The 23,631-nt window shown below is 40.3% G+C and overlaps 1 protein-coding gene across 2 annotated transcripts in view; it reads left to right on the top strand.

The window, feature by feature from the left end:
* adcy1b (adenylate cyclase 1b) overlaps positions 1–23,631 on the top strand; it is an 82,670-nt gene that overhangs the window by 36,019 nt on the left and 23,020 nt on the right. For both annotated transcript variants that reach the window (XM_077217270.1, XM_077217269.1), the window contains exons 5-8: positions 18,736–18,863; positions 20,625–20,783; positions 20,897–21,038; positions 21,770–21,925. In XM_077217270.1, coding sequence (XP_077073385.1) covers positions 18,736–18,863; positions 20,625–20,783; positions 20,897–21,038; positions 21,770–21,925 — 585 coding nt within the window. The remainder of the gene's footprint in view (positions 1–18,735; positions 18,864–20,624; positions 20,784–20,896; positions 21,039–21,769; positions 21,926–23,631) is intronic.

The raw sequence follows: 23,631 nt of genomic DNA, 5'->3' as shown, positions 1-23,631 counted from the left end.
CATCCCATGTTTCGTTTGCGTAAGACATAACAGACTACTCTGCAGTCCACATGATGAGCACTTTGACACAACTGTGTGTGTGTAGCTGTGAAAGAGAACTGAATTTGAGATTGTATGCATGTGAGAGTCGGCATCTGTGCTCGTACGTCAGCTGTGTGTCCGTCGAGTGTCCATTGTGATGAACGTCAGTAACTAAAAGTAAATTTAAGTAGCATTGCAAAGTTTTTATATGAAAGTCAAGAGCTGATGTCATGTGTGTCTGTGTCTGTGTGTGTGTGTGTGTGTGTGTGTGTGTGTGTGTGTGTGTGTGTGTGTGTGTGTGTGTGTGTGTGTGAAAGAGCTTCACAAATCCCTTTTTTAAAGCACACAGTATCTGTATTTGTTGGTGAGAAACATTCAAATATTCACAGAAATAATAGGATTAAAGACAGCGCTTATAATTTGACGCTTGATTGGTTGCATCACGGAAGTAGATATCTTTCTCCCAGTTTTCCAGTCACTCTCATCCTTCAGTCTCTACACACGGATGAACTCGGTTACTAATATCTTTGCTCTTCCCACACTGCAGTGCTATGAACATAATAAACACACACATTACAGTAATTACTGACCTGTCTTACTGATGATAATGTGATATTTATTAAACCATTCTGTAAACTTAGATTTATCGTATGGACTGTGTACAAGTGACAGAACTCTAAACAGGGTTATTATTATTATTATTAACTAAAACTAAAACCATTAAAAAACTAAAACTGATTTTATTTTAGCTAGTTGCCAAGGCAGCATTTCACAATCCAGAACACACACACACACACACACACACACACACACACACACACACACACACACACACACACACACACACACACACACACACACACACACACACACACACACACACACACACACACACACACACACACACACACACACACATTGTGTGGGGGGGGGGGCATATGATGGGCCAATGGTTTTGTTTTGTTTTGTTTTACAATTTGTTTCAAATACAAATCAACCAGTGACAATGATAACCACACAGAGATATGAAGTGGTTAGATTAAAAACCACTCTCGGAACAACCAATAAAATGACAAAAAACCCAACAAAATTACCATAACTTTAACAAAAATGAAAATTAATTACCAAGTTAGAAATATTAACACGACTTATAATAGTATATCAATGATACTAAAATAACACTGGCTCTAACTGTCCTGCTGTCGTTTGCCCTTTGTGTCCAGAGAGGTTACTGATTTTTATAACATTGTGTGTGTGTGTGCGTGTGTGTGTGTGTGTGTGTGTGTGTGTGTGTGTGTGTGTGTGTGTGTGTGTGTGTGTGTGCGCGTGTGCGTGTTTGTGTGCGTGTGTGTGTAAATAAAACAACCACCATCAGGGGCCTGTTTTCCACACCACAAACTGACACACACATCATAACAGCAAACACACACACACTTCTCTCTGCTCTCAGAGAGAAGGAGGGGACATTATTACAGTAAAAAGAACAATTATTATTTTATTCTTAATACGATGTTATTGTATTGTACTTATGTAAGTGCAGTTGTATGTATTATTTTGTATTTTGATTGTAGACATTGGTGTTGTAGTGATGTCATGTGACCAGTGTTGGGAGTAACGCGTTACAAAAGTAATGCATTACAGTAACATATTACTTTTTGCTGTAACGCAGTAGTGTAAGGCATTACTTATCAATTTTCAGTAATATTTTACTCGGTACATGTTCAGTAAGGCTTGCGTTACAACAGACTTTTAGTTTTAATTGTAAAACAAACAACAACAAAAACCCGCAAGACCGCGAGACATCAACGAATGAAAAATGCAAGTAGGCTTAATTACCTGTTCGTGGTCAGTCAATAGCCGCGTGTGGTGTCCAAGTCTGTAAATAAAGACTAAATGGCAGCGTCTGATATATTTGTACAGCGATTTATTTTTTACAGGAGTGCCGTGAGGATGATTTCGGCCTCTGTGCTCGCGCTGGACAGAGGAAAAGCTGCTAATGGTGAAGATGGCATGAAGAAGAATACATTCGCGAGATGGACGTATGCGCATTAGGCTATTCGTTCTGTGTTTTCTTTCTAAACAGTTAGGCTATGTTTATGTGGTATTTTTCATGTTTTCATCACGCAATCATGTTTTTGATGCGGTGGTGACGCGTTCATGTAAGGGCGGCGGCGCTGCCGATAAAGCACCTAAAAGCTGTCACAAAGAATCGGCAAAAGCAATGATTATGAATATGTCAAATATAGCAAGGAGACATTTTAATTGTTTATTAATAAAGTCAAGATGAAGTTGACGATGCTGCCTCGCGATCTTCGCAGTAGCCTAGTGAATGCACCAGAGAGAAATGCACATTTCATTTCATAAGCAGAGAGCAGTCTGTTTTCTTTCGTTTTGAATTGTTCTGTTTATAAGTAGACATTTCAATATTGATATATTTTTCAAATCCGTGAATAGGCTACCTTATATGCGGAGTTTCGGTTCATTTATGAGACGCGCTCCAGTTCACGCGCTTAAATCCAGGCAATTGGTTGACGAAACATTGATTAAAATTAAGATACAATTATTACAAAACGAAATTCACTTTAAAGAAAGGCTTTGTGTGTGTAAGGTCTCTGTGAAAGTTTTAAAGCAGTCTTTTAGTGCCGCTTCAGAGCGGTCGCGTCCATAACGGAGAACTGTCACGTCTGTAACATTGTTTTTTCCTCATAAATGCGAACACGAAAAATAAAATAAAATGAATATTTTATGTTCTGTGGAGAGCCAACCCTTCTTCATCCGATTTGCGCAGTGTAATTCACAGAATTACAACAAAAAAAATAATAATAATAATCGTTGCCTCCTAAAAGTTAAAGTTTTTTTTTGTCACGCATGATTGTCTATTTCCCTACTATTAAATATAAAACACATGTGTAGACTGATATTTTTCTAATGTCTGGACTCCTTTCAAGGAGGAGCCTATGGATAAACAGACGTTTCAATATTTTGGTATTAATGCATTTTCTGAGAATTTATATTTCAAGTTTTGTCTGCAAATGTCATGTCCATAACGCTGGAATTCCCAAATTTTAAATAATTTATCCTCAATTAGTTTTGTGGTGTAGGTCTACGTATTTTATAATGTTAAGTTAACTTCAGATAATACTAATAGTAATTTAAAGATGTGGTAGCATTGGATCTGGACGGTATTGATAACGCTGGGAGTTGGAAGGGGTGTGTCGCCATTCTGCAGGTTCGTGGATCTGAGTGTCGCGATTTCGGTTTCATATCACATATCGTTACAGCCCTAGTCATTTTAGAATGTTAAGTTCTAGTCCTGTCTAGTTATTTTGGTGAAAGTAACTCAAAAGTAATACAGGTAATGTAACGCATTACAATTCTGAGACAGTAATATTGTAAGGTAATGAATTACTTTTAAATAACAGTAACAAGTAATATATAATGTATTACAGTTTGGGAGTAACATGCACAACACTGCATGTGACTGTTACCATGTGACTTGTGTGAGTCATGAAGACTCCCTGGTTTTGGCAGTCGATCTCTGAGGAAGGTCACTTGCTCACTTTAAGTGAATGTATATTATATTAATGTATATTGCATGTTTTTTGACCAAATTGTCAGGTGTGGTGTAGAGGGAAGCAAGGATCCAAACACACAGAACCAAGACCGCATTGAATATGTGATTGTTTATTAAAATATGTGACCCTGGATGACAAAACCAGTCATATGGGTCATTTTTTTGAAATTGAGATTTATACATCACATGAAAGCTGAATAAATACGCTTTCCATTGATGTATGGTTTGTTCGGATAGGACAATATTTGTCCGAGATACAACTATTTGAAAATCTGGAATCTGAGGATGCAGAAAAATCGAAACATTGAGAAAATCGCCTTTAAAGTTGTCCATTTATGTTCGCGATTGTGCTGCATTCACTCACAAAAATAAATGTTTTATACATTTACGGTAGGAAATTTACAAAATATCTTCATGGAACATGATCTTTACTTAATATCCTAATGATTTTTGGCATAAAAGAAAAATTGATAATTTTGACCCATACAATGTATTGTTGGCTATTCCCACAAATATTCCCGTGCTACTTAAGACTGGTTTTGTGATCCAGGGTCACATATAGTAAGGATTATTGGTATGTCAGTTATTTTCTAACTTGATGTTTTTATTGCTATTTAGTTACATTTTAGGTGAATATTTGACACATCCGCCAGTGAATCACTGTGTGAGCATTTTCAATTTGCCCACGGAAAGCTTAAAGCAAAGTTGTTTTGAGTCTCCTGCACTCACACCGGTTACATCTCTCCCTGTCTGTCTCAGTTAGTGAAGGTAATGTGAAGTCTCTACGCAAATAAACATGTAGATGTATCTCAATGTAAGCTAGGCACAATTACTTACATTTACATGTGCCTGTGAAATCCTTTAATCCAAGGATTACACCAACATGTTTTCTGTCCAGCTTAAAAAATCTTCAGCACGTCTGTGCTCGATGTTGCAGCATGATGCTCGTTCTGTGGTGTGAACTCTTTCGTTACGTGGTCAGTTTGTTCGCATGTTTCATTTGATCCACTCATGCTCCTTCTGTTGGACTGTCTGTTGGATCACACACATGCTGGTCCACACCATTGCCCTAGACTCTGTTCTCATGCTGTGTTTGAACTGTGTGATTGTGTTCGTGGTTATATTGTTTGGATTGTTTGTTTTGTGTATGTTGTTTAAAGTGTGTACAAATATATGTTGATATGTCATGAAACCCTTCATCATCACTCACGTCTCACTACAGTTCTGAAAATGTGAAAGGGAAGTAGGCACACCGACTCAGGAATAATGTCGAGAATGACATGTACGTGTTGATAGTCAGGGCAAATATAAAACATATACATCACATCCGCGGTATTGAACATCTTTCCTCTTTCCTTTCCCCTACTGTGCTATTTAGTCTAAATATAAAGTATAAAAGTGTCAATTTTTTTTTTATGAGGAATAATTAGCTGAGTGTATCTTAAACAGATGCTGTTATCTAAAGTGAGAAAAACACACACAAATGATTTGTTTTTATTAAGGTGTCAAGACACTTAAAAGAACCACAATGTATTTCCATGATAAACCAGGAGTTGTTTATATGGACAATAGCAGCGGACCAAGCACCGAACCCTGAGGCACCCCGGTGTTTACTCTGGACACCGTGAAGGACCCGCTCGTGCCAGTGAAGTCCAGTTCCCGTGACAGGCAGCAGGATCTGATTATTCCTTCTGTCGAAGGCAGTGGAAAGGTCTAGTTTCACTATTTAGGCAATTTCAATCTCTGAATGATTTCAGAGTTTCAGAGTTTCATTCCTGATCCTCCACTTTTAAAGCTGGATGTTCTGTGAAAGAAGAGAGAGAGAGAGAGTTGATCGAACACAATTTTGACAGGAGAGGGAGTTATCTGTTGGTTTCTATTACTGTAGGGTTAAGTGTTGTATTTTCAAGCTGTTAGGTTAACCGAGTCTATATAGAAGTGATGGAAAATATGCCAGTAATAACAAGAGATGTAAGAGGATTGTGGAGTGGAATGGTTTTCCTTGAGCAAAACCACTTCAGGAGGTTCAGTTTAATCCAATTAAGTGTTTACATGTTGTGACGTGCAGGCTCACTGGCTTGCCGGTACAGGAAAGTAGATGTGACTGTAGCTGACCCGGGATCAGTTATGGTTTAATGATGATGATTTGGGATTATACAGTGAGGATAAGTTTCATGAGACTGGTTTAGTAAGTATGCACAAGGCCTGTGAGTAGACTATTTATAAAGATGTAAATGTTTTGCTGACCGGTCATGCTCTGCCAGTAACTGTAGTCCACATGGGTTTACAATACTGTAGTTTATTCACACAGGCTTTTACGACTCCTGTATGACCCATAGAGAAGACTCAATCACCTGTGAAGGCTTATACTCCCTCCCGCTGAGGTTGTTCCGCTCTGTAATACAGTTCAGTGCTGGAGTGAAGGTGCTTGAAAAGGAGGAAAATTATGATGATCTTCATATAAAAGCAGTAGTATATTGTGGGGAGAGAGACTGGAAAGATTAGGCATCAGAACAAGAATGATTGATGCTCTTGGTCTTGTATATCAGCACACTCAGTGGTGAAAATGGCAGAGATTCCCCGGGGTGGGACCCTATGATTTAGTGCGGGTATAAATACCTCTATTATATATAAGGATATTACACTTAAATTTACAGTTTTGAAGGTTTTACAAGGGAGTTCTAGGAGATCCACACAAACTTTTAGGGGGAGACAAAACTTGCTATGGACCAATATTCATTATGAATGGTGCTATATAAATTATTTTATTTGTAATTAGTATTGATATTTTCCAGATAATATTTTCCAGATAATATTTTAGTACAATGCCAAAATAAAAATGGCAATTATTTTCATTCATGTTGTCTTCGTGAAATCACATTTACTATTTTTCGCACACTTTATAAATGGTCTTTATTTTAGGAAGCTAATCCTTTTAGAAGAGGTTCATCATATATGGGTGTCAACTAAATGATGCTTTCTTGGGACTTCAGACAGACACATGGGCGTAGGTTTGGTCTCAGCTTTGGTGGGGACATCCATTCCCCCCCCCCCCCCTTCCCCCCATTCTATTCTTAAAAAAAAAAGTCCATTAGATTAAACTGGGAAGGGTCATAAAACTTGCTGTTTGTTATCCTAGGTTTACTGCTTCTATTGTTCTCAATTGTAAGTCGCTTTGGATAAAAAGTGTCTGCTAAATGAATATATGTAAATCTGTTGTGGTTTGATGCGGTCTTTCCTGCATACAAAATGGTTAATTAATTTTGTATTCTATCCTATGGCTAGCAAGTTTAACCCTCCTACCAGATATTGTTATTTGGATATTATCAATCAAGTAATGATTCATTATATTTGAATAACCAACAGTGTTAACTTTCGCCTTTTTAACATTGCCAACATGTTTTCCAGCACATGTGTCTAGCAAGGAGGCTACACTCACAAATACATTACATAAACAGAATGTAGAAACGAAAAATGTCTCAGATGATCCATTGTTTATGACTGCAAGATTCTAAGTTGAGGTAGGCTAATTAACATTCAGTGACTTCGTAGCATTCTATCATGATAGCGCAACTTCTATGAGTCTATCCGTGCTGCACATCCCTAATTAATGCTCCTAATCTTGAAAGATTGCAGAAGCTAGGTTTAACTGTAACAATATCCTGGGTAACCAGGATCACCAGTTAATACTATTTTCCACAGTAGAATCTGCATTTGAAAGCCTGGTCAGTCACTGCTACTGCTAGTTATTTGTGTGGCTAGTTATTTTTGCCTACTTACACTCTGCTTTATGAAAAAGCTTCGTATGTCCCCTTTCTTCTTCTTGGGTGACATAACTGATCTACAAAGTACAAAAAGGGGCAAAAAACGGAATATTAAAATGTTTTACTCTGGCCTTTGTATATGGCAGGCAGAGACAACCCTGGTAACTTACCATCGGCGTCGTCACGCGCGCACACACGCACACACCACCCGCTCGCTGCCAGTGAGTGCAAGCACAAAAAGTAGTCCCGGCCCGCGCGTGTAGCCTGCCCGTCAGATAACCCGCCGCCAATCAAATTACGGCGTATCTTGTACTGTTGTCGTCCTGGCCGTTGGAATCGATCCAAATAGCAGCGCAAATATCAAACTACCAGTTCAAAGGAGCTTGCTAAATATTGGTGGGGACAAATTTGTCATCTCAAAATATTGATTGGGACTAGTACCCAGCGTCCCCCCCTAAACCTACGCCCTTGGACAGACATCTCCAGGAAGAAGACCAACACAAACGCCTCAGTATTTGTTTGTGCATTTATTAAATTACAAGTACTTTTGTGCACTTTTGGATTGAAAGCAAAGAAACTGTATTTGTGAACTGAATGCATGTGGATTTGTTGCCTGCGTTTGTGAACTGATGTGTGCGTGTGTGATTCTGCTGCATATATTTCTGGATTCCATGAGCATTTGTTGATCCGTTGCATCCATGTGTTGGAGATTATGATACTGTTTTCACTAAATTTGTGTCTCATCAACTGCAATTGCGAACTCTCCGGCCAGACGTTTACATGAAAACCTGTAAACCTTTCATTTCACGCACATACACACAGGGTTTCCACCAGGATTTTTGCATAACCAAGAAAAAAACGTTGTTAAAACATTAAAAAAACTGGACATTTTAACGTTCTTAAAATATTAGAAATAAATGTTCAGGTTAATTTATATACATTTTGTCTGGTAACCTATAAATTACATTCTAATCATGACAATAAAATTGGACATTTAGGAACATTTCAAAACCCTGTTCCCACAACGTTTATATTACCTACATTTGTTATTGGGAGAGGACCTGCAATAATGTAAAATATGGGGAAAATAATGTGCTTTTTGAACATTCTAGCATGAAACCCTTTTCCAGTAGAGCCTAAAACAAAATCAAGACTGTGAAAAAGGGCATAATGTCATTAATAGATTTCCGTTTCAGTTCAGTAACATCGGTGTCTTTCGTCATATTGCTGCTGCAGTCAAATCAGTTGTTGCATATGCAGTCATATCATGCTTCTAAAAACAGCAGCTGCCAAGCAGGAAAATCATTGCGTAGTAAAAACGTCAGAGACAAAACGTGAAAGTAATGTTAACTGAAGAGCTTATTCTACTCATAAATAAAAAGCAGTGTCAGTGTCAACAGCTGATTCGTGTTCTGTATGCAGTGTATTCTGAGCTCCTCTGTTCACAGCCTCAGACGGCTTACTGCTTTATTTCACTCTCATTTCTCCTCATTTAGATTTAAATTAAGAGGCTAAATTGACACAGATTTGTCCGTGTGCAATCTAATAATCTCTCTCTCCTGAAGGCTAAAGCACAGACGCTCAGTTGAAGTGCTTTGGCTCCTGAAGGGCTCTTGTCTGAATGATGCAAATGTATGCAGTGTGTGATGATGGTGATATACTTTAATCTTACTGTGCTTTTTATGCTCTCCTGTTTCCATGGCAGATTCACACACTCTCACGCTTGTGTTTCACCTAAACACTCTGCCTGCTCGTGCTTCAGTGTTCCACTCGCTCCACATTCCCTTTGAGACGTATCTGAGATAAATGAACCCTAACTGTGAAAGAGCCACACTTGAGATTTGTTTTCTTTGGCTCAGGCAGCCAGATTAGATAATCAGACTTTATTGGTCTAAATGACTGAAGGAAATTCTCTTTTGAAGACATGATTACATGATCAGGCCATTGTACAGAGTCATGTGGGTCAGGAGTCTGTCAGGAATACTGTGCTCAAGCCTTATCCAAGCTAACGGTATGAAAACATTATTTCTGACTGTTCTCTGAACCTTCAAAACGTCTAGTTTTTTCATGTTTTTTCCTTGGTTACGAGGTCATTAAGTGAACATTCCATTTCTTCATTCTTCAAACATTATTGGAACGTTACTTTTGAATGTTCTTTGAACGTTCCGAAACAAGTAGATACATTTAAAAAACATTAGACGAACGTCCAACTAACAATTTCAGGAAGAAAATGCTCAATGAATGATGTATAATTTATAAATAACGTTTCTGTCCTAACATTTTGAGAACAGTTTTAAAGACCCGATACTGTTGAATGAATGTTCTATGAACTGGAAGAATGATTGTTCACAACTTTGAGAGTCGCTTACCAGAACGTTAGCTAAAGTACTGAGAACGTTCACTGTTAGCTGGAGAAATCAAGAAATCAATCTAGTAAGCAGGTCTCATCCGTTACAGCTGACACATATTGATCCGTGGCTTTTTATCCACTGTCTTACTGTACACTCGGGACGCAGAGATATTCAGTGTGTCATGCACCTCAGTGGAGGATTATCTAGATGAGAAGAGAAGAAATACATGTTGCTATTGAGCGTGTGACAAAGTGCTGGATCCTGAAGTCCTCAGGGTTCAGAGAGTGTCGTACTGTCATGTGCTCAGGAGGGAATGTGTGAGTACATATAATGTTCCCTGAGGTGCACTTATAATGTTGATAGAATTTTTCAACATTAACAAACAACATTTAGACATAAATTACCATATTCTACCCTTATATTGGACCTATGATTTAAAGCGTTGTGTCTCCTTTAAGACTTTAATGTAAACACCCACTTCTGTGATTGGCTAACATCTTCTGATTGCAGCTGTGAGCAACTCGTTTTATACACTCTTACATCTTACACAATGTAATTAAGAGATTTGCTGAGCAGTGAAGACAGTTTCATTGATTATAACAGTAGTTTTGGTGAAAGTGAAGAATTCAAATTACAACTTAAAGTGGTTGACAGCTCCAGCGAGTTAATTCTTTAACTGTTTTTTATTTATTTAATCCCAATATAAATAACAGTTGATTTCCTAGCTATTAAGAAATACAGTGTGAAGTTAACCATTTAGTCACTGACTTGATTTACTGACTCATAAACAACGATAAACCATTTTTGCGACATGAATTTCTGACTGTACATGAGTCCTTTCAAATCAAAACAATCACTGATCACATTTTATGAACACGCTTACTTTACAGCATTTCTGCCGTTCCATGTTTTTTCGTAAAAGCCTGTTTGCTAAGCCTCTCAAATTGCTGGTTTACCTAAGAATCAACATTTAAATTAACTAAACAAACAAATAATGCTCTACTGAGACATTTACATTATTATTATTTTTCATTATTATCATTTATCACTTATCGCTATTCAAAAGCACATTACATGTTTTAATTCATCATCTTATTTATAATTTGTCCACCATATTTGATCTTGTTGAAACCCAGGGCAGGATAGTATGTTGGGAACATACCCAGGGGTTTGAAAACCACCCGTCTTAAAGTACAAATGCTTTGAAATGTTCTGTTTCTCCAGAAACAAATTTGTAAATAGTCATTAAAGAGGCATTAACGTGAAAGATGAAAATTCTGTCATTTACTCGCGTCGTTCCAAACCTGAATCCTGCCATTACAGGGATTTTCACACTGTGGGTTATTGTGTCTTTCTAAACCCTGATTTATGACACTCCGCTCCAGAAGAGGGACAGCGTGAGAATGTAATCGTAAACCCATCGTAAACGCAACAGTGCTCGCCTCATTAACTTGATAACACTCTTGATACAGTCACAGACACTTTCAAGTGCACAAGCTTTCAAACAAATGCACAAGTGTGTAGTTTAACATGGCTTGCCTTGTCAGGTGCTGTACAGATTGTTTAACACATTTTGACTGTTTTACCAAGTGCACCACTCACATTTTACGATCATATCCTTATCTGTAAATGTTAGAAAGTGAAAGTCACACAATTATTTAAATTTTGCAAGGTTTGCCCTGACAACAAGCGGTTCTCAAGGAACACATGCACAACATGTACATCAGACAGATGGAGCGTAAGACTTATGACTAAAGATTCATTTTGTTTAGATAGTTGTTGAATGTAACATTTACCTTTTACATGCAACACAAATCTTGTTATTGCCACATCTAGTTTTGTTGATTTCTGTTTAGGGACTCTTATTTAGATTTTTGATTTTTTTTTTTGGTTCCTGTGTTCTCAGTTCCTGTTTCCTTCGTGGTCATGGTTTCTAAGGTTGTGTCTGAAATCACTTACGAGTTGGCACTTAGTTGGAGAAAGTAATTACTTCACGACCTGTAAAAAACGTATGGTCTATGTAGTATGAATGTAATCTGGACGTACAACATCCACCATTATCATGTGACCAGTTGCTTCGCTTCACTGTCATTCACAAACCCTCGCCCGTGGCCTCATGGGAAAGTAAAGCGTCCATCAGATGCACACTTCAGAATCTCACCGGAAGAAGAAGCTCATCCGAGTACTCTTTGCTGACTCTTTTATGAGTACTGTGAATTCAGACACGTCTTTTACCATATACTGTTTTTTGTGTACTATATTGTAGGGAAGTATGCTATTTCGGACGAAGCCTCATGTTCTCATTTGTTTCCTTGGTTACTGATTATGTTCCTCACCTGTGTCTAGTTGGGTTGATCATTATCTCATGCATTATACTCCTGAGTTTGATCTGTTCACTGTCAGTTATTTTCTATGCTGTGTATGTGTTTGCAGTTTCATTTCCATGTGAATTATCATATTTTGTTTAGCAGATAAACTTGCTGCCTCGATCCTTTCCTCCTACAGTTATATATGAGAGGTAGTAACTGTAAAGAGGTTATTTATATATATATATATATATATATATATATATATATATATATATATATATGTCGCTGTAAAGTGACAGTAACTTGTTCCTTCAGAACATTCGAACTGAACATAATTTCTGTTTTTTTTTAAAATGTTTTTCTGTCTTTAAAACTGTGGATTAGCGATTCTTCTTGTTTTATATAACGACATTTATATTTGAAACCTTTTTGCACAGACACTTAGTTTATTCATCCATGCAGACCTTCACATTTCTGTTTGGTGTGATTTGAAATGTCTCGGTACATTGTTCTCGTCTGAGGAAGATGAAAGTTAAAAAGATTTGAGATTTTTTCCACTGTGTGGAGGGTGTCTAATGAAACATGTGAATCCAGCTAACTAGGGATCCAATTCCTGCTTGACAGAGTCACTATAAATACAACACACACGTCATGTTGTGTGTTACTGATCCTCGTGTGTGTGTCTGTACTAGCTGAGCGGCAGGTGTAGGTCTCTGTGTCCTCAGAGATGTGTGTCAGTCATAGAAGGACACATGTACATGGTTTGAATAACTGTAGTTGTTAAGCTGTTTCTAGGTGTTTTCCTGCTGTCTGGTGTGTAAAGAGTCGCTCCTGTGTTTCTCCTGTGCGTCTGTGGTGTTTTCCTCCTGTCCGGTGTGTAAAGAGTCGCTCCTGTGTTCCTCCTGTGCGTATGTGGTGTTTTCCTCCTGTCCGGTGTATAAAGAGTTGCTCATGTGTTCCTCCTGTGTTCCTCCTGTGCGTCTGTGGTGTTTTCCTCCTGTCCGGTGTGTAAAGAGTCGCTCCTGTGTTCCTCCTGTGCGTCTGTGGTGTTTTCCTCCTGTCTGGTGTGTAAAGAGTCGCTCCTGTGTTCCTCCTGTGCGTATGTGGTGTTTTCTTCCTGTCCGGTGTATAAAGAGTTGCTCCTGTGTTCCTCCTGTGCGTCTGTGGTGTTTTCCTCCTGTCCGGTGTATAAAGAGTTGCTCCTGTGTTCCTCCTGTGCGTCTGTGGTGTTTTCCTCCTGTCCGGTGTGTAAAGAGTCGCTCCTGTGTTCCTCCTGTGCGTCTGTGGTGTTTTCCTCCTGTCCGGTGTATAAAGAGTTGCTCCTGTGTTCCTCCTGTGTTCCTCCTGTGCGTCTGTGGTGTTTTCCTCCTGTCCGGTGTGTAAAGAGTCGCTCCTGTGTTTCTCCTGTGCGTCTGTGGTGTTTTGCTCCTGTCTGGTGTGTAAAGAGTCGCTCCTGTGTTCCTCCTGTGCGTCTGTGGTGTTTTCCTCCTGTCCGGTGTATAAAGAGTCGCTCCTGTGTTCCTCCTGTGCGTCTGTGGTGTTTTCCTCCTGTCCGGTGTGTAAAGAGTCGCTCCTGTGTTCCTCCTGTGCGTCTGTGGTGTTTTCCTCCTGTCCGGTGTGTAAAGAGTCTTTCCTGTGTTCCTCCTGTGTTACTGTGGTGTTTTGCTCCTGTCCGGTGTGTAAAGAGTTGCTCCTGTGTTCCTCCTGTGCGTATGTGGTGTTTTCCTCCTGTCCGGTGTATAAAGAGTCGCTCCTGTGTTCCTCCTGTGCGCCTGTGGTGTTTTCCTCCTGTCCGGTGTGTAAAGAGTCGCTCCTGTGTTCCTCCTGTGCGTCTGTGGTGTTTTCCTCCTGTCCGGTGTGTAAAGAGTCTTTCCTGTGTTCCTCCTGTGCGTCTGTGGTGTTTTCCTCCTGTCCGGTGTGTAAAGAGTCGCTCCTGTGTTCCTCCTGTGCGTCTGTGGTGTTTTCCTCCTGTTCGGTGTGTAAAGAGTCGCTACTGTGTTCCTCCTGTGCGTCTGTGGTGTTTTCCTCCTGTCCGGTGTGTAAAGAGTCGCTCCTGTGTTCCTCCTATGCGTCTGTGGTGTTTTCCTCCTGTCCGGTGTGTAAAGAGTCGCTCCTGTGTTCCTCCTGTGCGTCTGTGGTGTTTTCCTCCTGTCCGGTGTGTAAAGAGTCGCTCCTGTGTTCCTCCTGTGCGTCTGTGGTGTTTTCCTTCTGTCCGGTGTGTAAAGAGTCGCTCCTGTGTTCCTCCTGTGCGTCTGTGGTGTTGTCCTCCTGTCCGGTGTGTAAAGAGTCGCTCCTGTGTTCCTCCTGTGCGTCTGTGGTGTTTTCCTCCTGTCCGGTGTGTAAAGAGTCGCTCCTGTGTTCCTCCTGTGTGTCTGTGGTGTTTTCCTCCTGTCTTGTGTGTAAAGAGTCGCTACTGTGTTCCTCCTGTGCGTCTGTGGTGTTTTCCTCCTGTCCGGTGTGTAAAGAGTCGCTACTGTGTTCCTCCTGTGCGTCTGTGGTGTTTTCCTCCTGTCCGGTGTGTAAAGAGTCGCTCCTGTGTTCCTCCTGTGCGTCTGTGGTGTTTTCCTCCTGTCCGGTGTGTAAAGAGTCGCTCCTGTGTTCCTCCTGTGCGTATGTGGTGTTTTCCTCCTGTCCGGTGTGTAAAGAGTCGCTCCTGTGTTCCTCCTGTGCGTCTGTGCTGTTTTCCTCCTGTCCGGTGTGTAAAGAGTCGCTCCTGTGTTCCTCCTGTGCGTCTGTGCTGTTTTCCTCCTGTCCGGTGTATAAAGAGTCGCTCCTGTGTTCCTCCTGTGCGTCTGTGGTGTTTTCCTCCTGTCCGGTGTATAAAGAGTCGCTCCTGTGTTCCTCCTGTGCGTCTGTGGTGTTTTCCTCCTGTCCGGTGTGTAAAGAGTCGCTCCTGTGTTCCTCCTGTGCGTCTGTGGTGTTTTCCTCCTGTCCGGTGTGCAAAGAGTCGCTCCTGTGTTCCTCCTGTGCGTCTGTGGTGTTTTCCTCCTGTCCGGTGTGTAAAGAGTCGCTCCTGTGTTCCTCCTGTGCATCTGTGGTGTTTTCCTCCTGTCCGGTGTGTAAAGAGTCGCTCCTGTGTTCCTCCTGTGCGTATGTGGTGTTTTCCTCCTGTCCGGTGTATAAAGAGTCGCTCCTGTGTTCCTCCTGTGCGTCTGTGGTGTTTTCCTCCTGTCCGGTGTGTAAAGAGTCGCTCCTGTGTTCCTCCTGTGCGTATGTGGTGTTTTCCTCCTGTCCGGTGTGTAAAGAGTCGCTCCTGTGTTCCTCCTGTGCGTCTGTGCTGTTTTCCTCCTGTCCGGTGTGTAAAGAGTCGCTCCTGTGTTCCTCCTGTGCGTCTGTGCTGTTTTCCTCCTGTCCGGTGTATAAAGAGTCGCTCCTGTGTTCCTCCTGTGCGTCTGTGGTGTTTTCCTCCTGTCCGGTGTATAAAGAGTCGCTCCTGTGTTCCTCCTGTGCGTCTGTGGTGTTTTCCTCCTGTCCGGTGTGTAAAGAGTCGCTCCTGTGTTCCTCCTGTGCGTCTGTGGTGTTTTCCTCCTGTCCGGTGTGCAAAGAGTCGCTCCTGTGTTCCTCCTGTGCGTCTGTGGTGTTTTCCTCCTGTCCGGTGTGTAAAGAGTCGCTCCTGTGTTCCTCCTGTGCATCTGTGGTGTTTTCCTCCTGTCCGGTGTGTAAAGAGTCGCTCCTGTGTTCCTCCTGTGCGTCTGTGGTGTTTTCCTCCTGTCCGGTGTGTAAAGAGTCGCTCCTGTGTTCCTCCTGTGTGACTGTGGTGTTTTCCTCCTGTCTGGTGTGTAAAGAGTCGCTCTTGTGTTCCTCCTGTGCGTCTGTGGTGTTTTCCTCCTGTCCGGTGTGTAAAGAGTCGCTCCTGTGTTCCTCCTGTGCGTCTGTGGTGTTTTCCTCCTGTCCGGTGTGTAAAGAGTCGCTCCTGTGTTCCTCCTGTGTGTCTGTGGTGTTTTCCTCCTGTCCGGTGTGTAAAGAGTCGCTCCTGTGTTCCTCCTGTGTTCCTCCTGTGCGTCTGTGGTGTTTTCCTCCTGTCTGGTGTGTAAAGAGTCGCTCCTGTGTTCCTCCTGTGCGCCTGTGGTGTTTTCCTCCTGTCCGGTGTGTAAAGAGTCGCTCCTGTGTTCCTCCTGTGCGTCTGTGGTGTTTTCCTCCTGTCCGGTGTGTAAAGAGTCGCTCCTGTGTTCCTCCTGTGCGTCTGTGGTGTTTTCCTCCTGTCCGGTGTGTAAAGAGTCGCTCCTGTGTTCCTCCTATGCGTCTGTGGTGTTTTCCTCCTGTCTGGTGTGTAAAGAGTCGCTCCTGTGTTCCTCCTGTGCGCCTGTGGTGTTTTCCTCCTGTCCGGTGTGTAAAGAGTCGCTCCTGTGTTCCTCCTGTGCGTCTGTGGTGTTTTCCTCCTGTCCGGTGTGTAAAGAGTCGCTCCTGTGTTCCTCCTGTGCATCTGTGGTGTTTTCCTCCTGTCTGGTGTGTAAAGAGTCGCTCCTGTGTTCCTCCTGTGCGTCTGTGGTGTTTTCCTCCTGTCCGGTGTGTAAAGAGTCGCTCCTGTGTTCCTCCTGTGCGTCTGTGGTGTTTTCCTCCTGTCCGGTGTGTAAAGAGTCGCTCCTGTGTTCCTCCTGTGTGTCTGTGGTGTTTTCCTCCTGTCCGGTGTGTAAAGAGTCGCTCCTGTGTTCCTCCTGTGTTCCTCCTGTGCGTCTGTGGTGTTTTCCTCCTGTCTGGTGTGTAAAGAGTCGCTCCTGTGTTCCTCCTGTGCGCCTGTGGTGTTTTCCTCCTGTCCGGTGTGTAAAGAGTCGCTCCTGTGTTCCTCCTGTGCGTCTGTGGTGTTTTCCTCCTGTCCGGTGTGTAAAGAGTCGCTCCTGTGTTCCTCCTGTGCGTCTGTGGTGTTTTCCTTCTGTCCGGTGTGTAAAGAGTCGCTCCTGTGTTCCTCCTGTGCGTCTGTGGTGTTTTCCTCCTGTCCGGTGTGTAAAGAGTCGCTCCTGTGTTCCTCCTGTGCATCTGTGGTGTTTTCCTCCTGTCCGGTGTGTAAAGAGTCGCTCCTGTGTTCCTCCTGTGCATCTGTGGTGTTTTTCAGCTGTTTTCTGAATATATGGTGCATCTGATCACTTATTAAAACAGCAGCTCACTCTCCTTTGACTTATGTTGTCTATCAGTAATCAGAGTAAAACTACAATCAGTGATCACACCAATATAAATGTCTTCATGTGCATTTGATTTACATTTTAGAGGTTGTGATTGTTTAACTCGCACTGATTTTTGAATATGCTTTTACATTTGCTGCGTCCCAATTCACCTACTTAAACTACGCCCTAAAAGTATGTACTGGTTTTTTGTAGAAAAAGTACATACTTTTATGTGTGAGGCAGAAGAGTAGGCAAGCTGTGGGACAAACTACTTTAACGGACAGCTCTGTTGTTTAGTTATGTGCTTCCTGTCACTGTTTAAACTGACCTGTCAATCATCTTGTCACCGTCAAGATCCTCCACGTTCAATCTAATTTTATTTCCTACAGTTTCGGAAAGAAATGTTGTAGCTCGTTGATCTGCAGTCGCGGGTCTTTCATGCGCAGACTCTACTCATGTGTTTGCAATTTGCATAATGATGCATTTAAAAGTTAATGACCACACGTATCATTACAAAAGTTCATAATGCTGTTGCAGATGAAATATAATGTGGATAACATTGAATCAATATATTTTGATTAGGTTAGATACTGATTATTAATCACTCAAACCTCTTTGTCTAAATCTCTCTACATAACCATTGGTCTCACACACCCGCCATGTTTGTAGTTTTTAAAAAGTCGTATTCGGGTTTGTAGTTCAAATAAATAATAAATAGACCATCCGGCTATCTTTGGGATTCTCATTTCAACATACTACGAATTGGGAAGGTCTTATTCTAGTTTCGAATACTATTTAGGATGGATATTATGTGAATTGGGCCACAGCAATTGTACTTTTTATGAAAATACCTTCATGTAATTACAGCTGTGATTCATTTCTGTAATTCCATTACACTGGAGTCCTTTAAATCGACCCTAACCTGTCCTAACCTTCCCCCGTACCCACCTCAGTAGCAGCACAAGTGTTTTACAATACAACATCAACACAATAACTACGTTCTACATAACTATTGGGTTTTTTGTTTTGTTTTTGTAAAAAAAAACTTATTTTGGACTTATTTTGGACTATGTGTAACACATAATAAACACAATTAGAGTTAGAAACAATTAGAAACAAGAGATTTAGTACACTTCCGTTATAATCAACAAGCTCCAGATACAGTGTGAATGAGGGAAACTGCGTCACCTGAAACTGTGTCAAACTACTACATTTATATGAACCCTGGACAAGAAACCCCGGACTGGATTGCCAGCAGAGGCAGTAGTTACATTTCATCGTTCTTCAAACATTATTGGAATGTTACTTTTGAATGTTCTCTGGAAGTTCATTCAAACATTAGATGAACATCGAACTGAAACATTTAAAAAAAAATGCTGAATGAGTGATATATTAGCTGATATTCTGAGAAAATTATAAAAGACCAGATAAATTTGAATTAACGTTTTATTATTGTTTTATTACTTTGAGAGAACTTAAAGTTCTGAGAATGTTCCCTGTCAGAGTGAATAAACATTTATCGCAGTTAAAATCATAAATGCCTCTTGTCATGTTGTCTGTGTGTGAAACATGTTGAGTTGGAGCTTTAAGGTTTCGCTTCCCTGTGTTAATCTGCAGGAGAATCACTGCAGGCGGATCAAGATTCTGGGAGACTGCTACTACTGTGTGTCTGGACTGACCCAGCCCAAGACTGACCACGCTCACTGCTGCGTGGAGATGGGTCTGGACATGATCGACACCATCACGTGAGTGTGTGTGTGTGTGTGTGTGTGTGTGTGTGTGTGCTGAAGCCTCCTGTTCAAGGGCAGCAGGGCCATAAATCCTCAAACACCCTGCGCTCAGAACACACTGTGTTCAGTGTTCCTGCTCGCACAACCAATCTCCAGAGGACTGTTTACATTACAGTTACTTTATCATGATTATGAATTTTCTGCAACATAGTTTTGATGATTGAATCTTCATCAAATTTGGCTCATATCATCATCATCCTCATCATCATCAGATCATGCAGTGTGGATACAGAGCTTTTTGATACATCAAACTGTCCTTGTGTATTTTAACGAGCACATCAGACTGAACTTTGAAACCCGCTGAGCTTTGAAATAAAACATCACCAACATGACATGAGCATCATGGGAACACTGACACCTGCTTTGATTTGCCTTATAACTCAATTACCAGCTGACAGGAAACGTTCTGGCAAGGTTCTCTCAAAGTTATGTACAAACGTTCTTCCAGTAACAGTAATGGAAAGTTAATTGGTCTTTAATAACGTTCTTAAAACATTAGCACACACACACACACACACACACACACACACACACACACACACACACACACACACACACACACACACACACACACACACACACACACACACACACACACACACACACACACACACACACACACACATTTATACATTGTTCATGGAATATTTTTTTTCTTTTTAAACATTTTAGTATTTAAATGTTACTACTTTCAGAACGTTCAGGGAACATTTAAAAGTGGCGTTCCCTGAATGTTTGAAGAATGATGAAGTGGAATCATTATCATTAATGTTCATTTAACCAAGAAAAAACATTTTTAAAACATTTTAAAAACTGGACATTTTGAACATTCAGAGAACATGTACAAAATAACATTTCCATAACTTAATATGAACGTCAGGTGTAAACTAACTCACACATGTTATTTCAAACCTGTGTGATTTTCTTTCTTCTGTGAAACACAGAAAAAAAGATTATTTGAAGAATCAGAATATTTTTTTAATATTCCTAAAGCCATGATTTAATAAAGGCTTTGTAGAAAACGTTAAGTGCCTTGTATAAATTAAACATCCCTTGCCCAAAGTAGTTTTTTCTGTATCCTCCAGCTTTGCTCTTTACATACCTTATTCATAACTGTTTTGATAATTCATTCATATTCATAACTGTTATTCTGAACTATTCTCATCTAACCCACAACTAATTTGATGGCAAGTCGCAAAAAATGATCTGATCTGAATCTCTGCAACTTCACTCAAGCCTTTATACAGTGTGTGCTACTGTAAGCGTCTGCTGTCAGCACCATATCAGTTTGATGACAGCACCACCTGCTGGCCAACACTTAAGCACACATGCAGTACTATATACATTATATATATATATATATATATATATATATATATATATATATATATATATATATATATATATATATATATATATATATATATGACTTATATCCGAAAAAGCACAATAGGGTCTCTTTAAAATATATTTTTACATAGAAAACTATTATTTTTAAATTGTAATAATATGTCACAATATTACTGTTTTCACTGTATTTTTGAGCGAATAAACCCGGCCGTGGCGAGAATAAGAGACTGGTAGTAAAAATAATTTTAGTAATGTCTGATTAAACCACGTTTCATTTGAATTACTTATAATTATGAATTATTATTCTTCAAACTAGTGATATAGATGATGGCTCAGAGTCATTAAGGCTGTGATTGTGTCCGTCAGGTCGGTGGCTGAGGCCACAGAGGTGGATCTGAACATGCGTGTGGGTCTGCACACGGGACGCGTGCTCTGTGGCGTGTTGGGCCTCAGGAAGTGGCAGTATGACGTGTGGTCTAATGACGTGACGCTGGCCAACATGATGGAGGCTGGCGGACTGCCGGGGTGAGCATCTCAACCAGCTCAACTTACACTCGTTCCCGTCCCCCAGAGTCTGGCCTGATGTGCTGTTCTGGATAGTTTCAGGACTGTTGTCCTCTCATGTGATTGGTTCGCAGGAAGGTGCACATCACACGCTCTACACTGGAGTGTCTGAATGGAGATTATGAGGTGGAGCCGGGAAACGGGCGCGAGAGACACGAGTTCCTGCTCAAACACGACATCGAGACCTTCTTCATAGTGCCATCTCACCGCAGGAAGGTGTGTGTGCTTATTCATTCCATACAATATGATCTCACTCATCAACGATCAGTCTCCTGCTTTTCTATTGCCTGTTTGCCTGTCTCATATTTTAGTAATCTTCATAAATTAGGTATCATTCGAAAGCTGAAACATTCAAAATTCATCCTTCGAAACCCGTTTTAAAAACTGGGAATTGTGTTACCATGGAAACGGTACTTTAAAACCTTTTGGCAGGCTCCTCCCCCTAGTAGGCGGAGTCATATTTCATACTTTACCAATTTTAATTTCAAAGTCTAATTTCTAATCTTTCAAAACATATTTTTGGAAAGGTCTGAGACTGGTTCCATATTTGGCCACTGTTTTGTGATATTACAGTGACATTATGTGTAAAATGTATATTTATGACAGGAACATGCAAAAAAAAAATCCAAAAACATTTTTTTGGGGTACAGCGCCTAAACAAAATCTCACAGGAACCTAAATTTGTGTTTAAAAAAAAAATTTAACTTCAAATTTGAAACAGAACTAGGCTAAACATAAGGCTTTTATAGCAATTATAGTTTAAAAAAACTTCTGTAACTTTTTTACACTTTTTATACCAGGTGTAGCATTACATGTAGCTCACGTTTCATATGGACGTCCCTGAGGCCTATATATGTTGATTTCCATATCACATGTATTAACGTTTTCATATTCAGTCTGAATATGGGATGGGATCTACTCACTACTATTTGTGTGTGTTTTTTCAGATTTTTCCTGGTCTGATCCTATCAGACATCAAACCTGCCAAAAAGATGAAGTTCAAGACCGTGTGTTACTTACTAGTGCAACTCATGCACTGCCGCAAGATGTTCAAGGCTGAGATTCCCTTCTCCAACGTCATGAACTGTGAGGACGGGGACAAGGTATGTCTGTTTAAATGAGGACACACTGCTGTTTGTGTGTGATGAATGTAAAATGAATGTATTTTTTCCCAAGACAAACAGTGTCTGGTAGTAATGATGTAAAGCAGCTGGTGTGTCTTGATCTGGACATCACACAGCTGTTCAGATCATCCCAGCTGTTGTAAATCTCCAGCTTCGTTCACACTTTCAGTCCAAATCACATTATTTGTTCATACATTTGGAATCTAAATTATTGACTGTCCACGCTGTTTATCACAACTGTTCAGATTTGATTTGTGTGTCCTGTGGCACTTTTTGTTTTGTTTTCCGGTATATCTACATTTTTTCATGATAGTGACATTGCGTTTGTATGCTTATGCCAAAAAAAACACCAGCACAACCTTTTCAGTGGCAACACCATAACTGGACCCATTTTATACGGTGTGAAGTGTCTAGTTCAAGGGATAGTTCAACTACAAAATGAAAATTCTGTCATCATTTACTCATCCTCAAGTTTTTCCAATCCTGTATGAATTTCTGTCTTCTGCTGAACACAAAAGAAGATATTTTGAAGAATATGGGTAACCGAACAGACTCAGGGCCCATTGACTTCCATAGTATGGATAAAAAAAATAAAATAATGGGTCCCATCAACTGTTTGGTTACTGACATACTTCAAAATATATTTTCTTGTGTTCAACAGCAGAAAGAAATTCTTAAAGGGTTGGAAAAACTTGAGGGTGAGTAAATGATGACCGAATTTTCATTTCAACTATCCCTTAACTACAAACATTTAAATGAATCATTTGATACAATGTACTTATTTTTTGAATGCATGCTTTACATTGTACTTATATTTAAAAAAAATACTTGTAAGTAATTACAGCTGTAATACATTTATTTAATTATAATATAATTACACTTTTGTCCTCTTAGGCCTTGTCCACACTAATATGTTTTCATTTGAAAATGCATATTTTTCTCTCCGTTTTGGCCTTTCGTCCACACTGAGATGGTGTTTTGATTATTGAAAACAAAGCTTTTTGAAAATGTTCTCCAAAGTGGATACATTTGGAAAAAGCCGTTTTGGCGTTGTAGTGAGGAATGTCAAAATGGAGGTATTTGAAAATGATAACACATGCTTTTTCATGTGACGCATATTGTACCAATAGATATTTATGTTTGAACCGGTATTGTGCCTGTTATATGCTATTCACTTTCACACAGTTGCTTAAATATGTTACTTTGCACACTCTTCATATCATAAATTTACTCGCATTTGCTGTCCTGCGTTTTCCGACGTTTCAGTGTGGAGGAGAAACTTTTGGAAAACGCTTGAAAAAGCTAGTGTGGCCGGAGAGTGTTTTTAAACGAAAACACCATTTTCAAATGTATCCGGATGAATGTAGACGTAGCCTTAATCCACCTTTACACCTACCCATAACACCAAACCTGACCTAACCTTATCCGTATCCAACCTCAATAGCAGCACAAGTGTTTTCAATGCAACATCAACAAAATAAGTACATGTACAACATAATTATAGTAGTTAAAGACACCTAATATAAAATTGGACCCAAAAGCTTGTTTCCCTTTTGAAGTGGACATCGACACAGCGTCTGGAGTTCACGTTATGTGGAACGCCCTCAGCTTTCCAGGTGTCTGAACACATGTACGAAACATGCCAATCTATTGGCTGATGCCAGTCAATGACATCATGAGTGGAT

The sequence above is a fragment of the Siphateles boraxobius genome, unplaced genomic scaffold (genome assembly GCF_051911475.1).
Source record: "Siphateles boraxobius isolate OS27281-9 unplaced genomic scaffold, OSU_SipBor_1 72, whole genome shotgun sequence".
Lineage (NCBI taxonomy): Eukaryota > Metazoa > Chordata > Actinopteri > Cypriniformes > Leuciscidae > Siphateles > Siphateles boraxobius.
The sequence above is the reverse complement of the archived record's forward strand: the minus strand, read 5'-3'. Positions and strand labels throughout refer to the sequence as shown.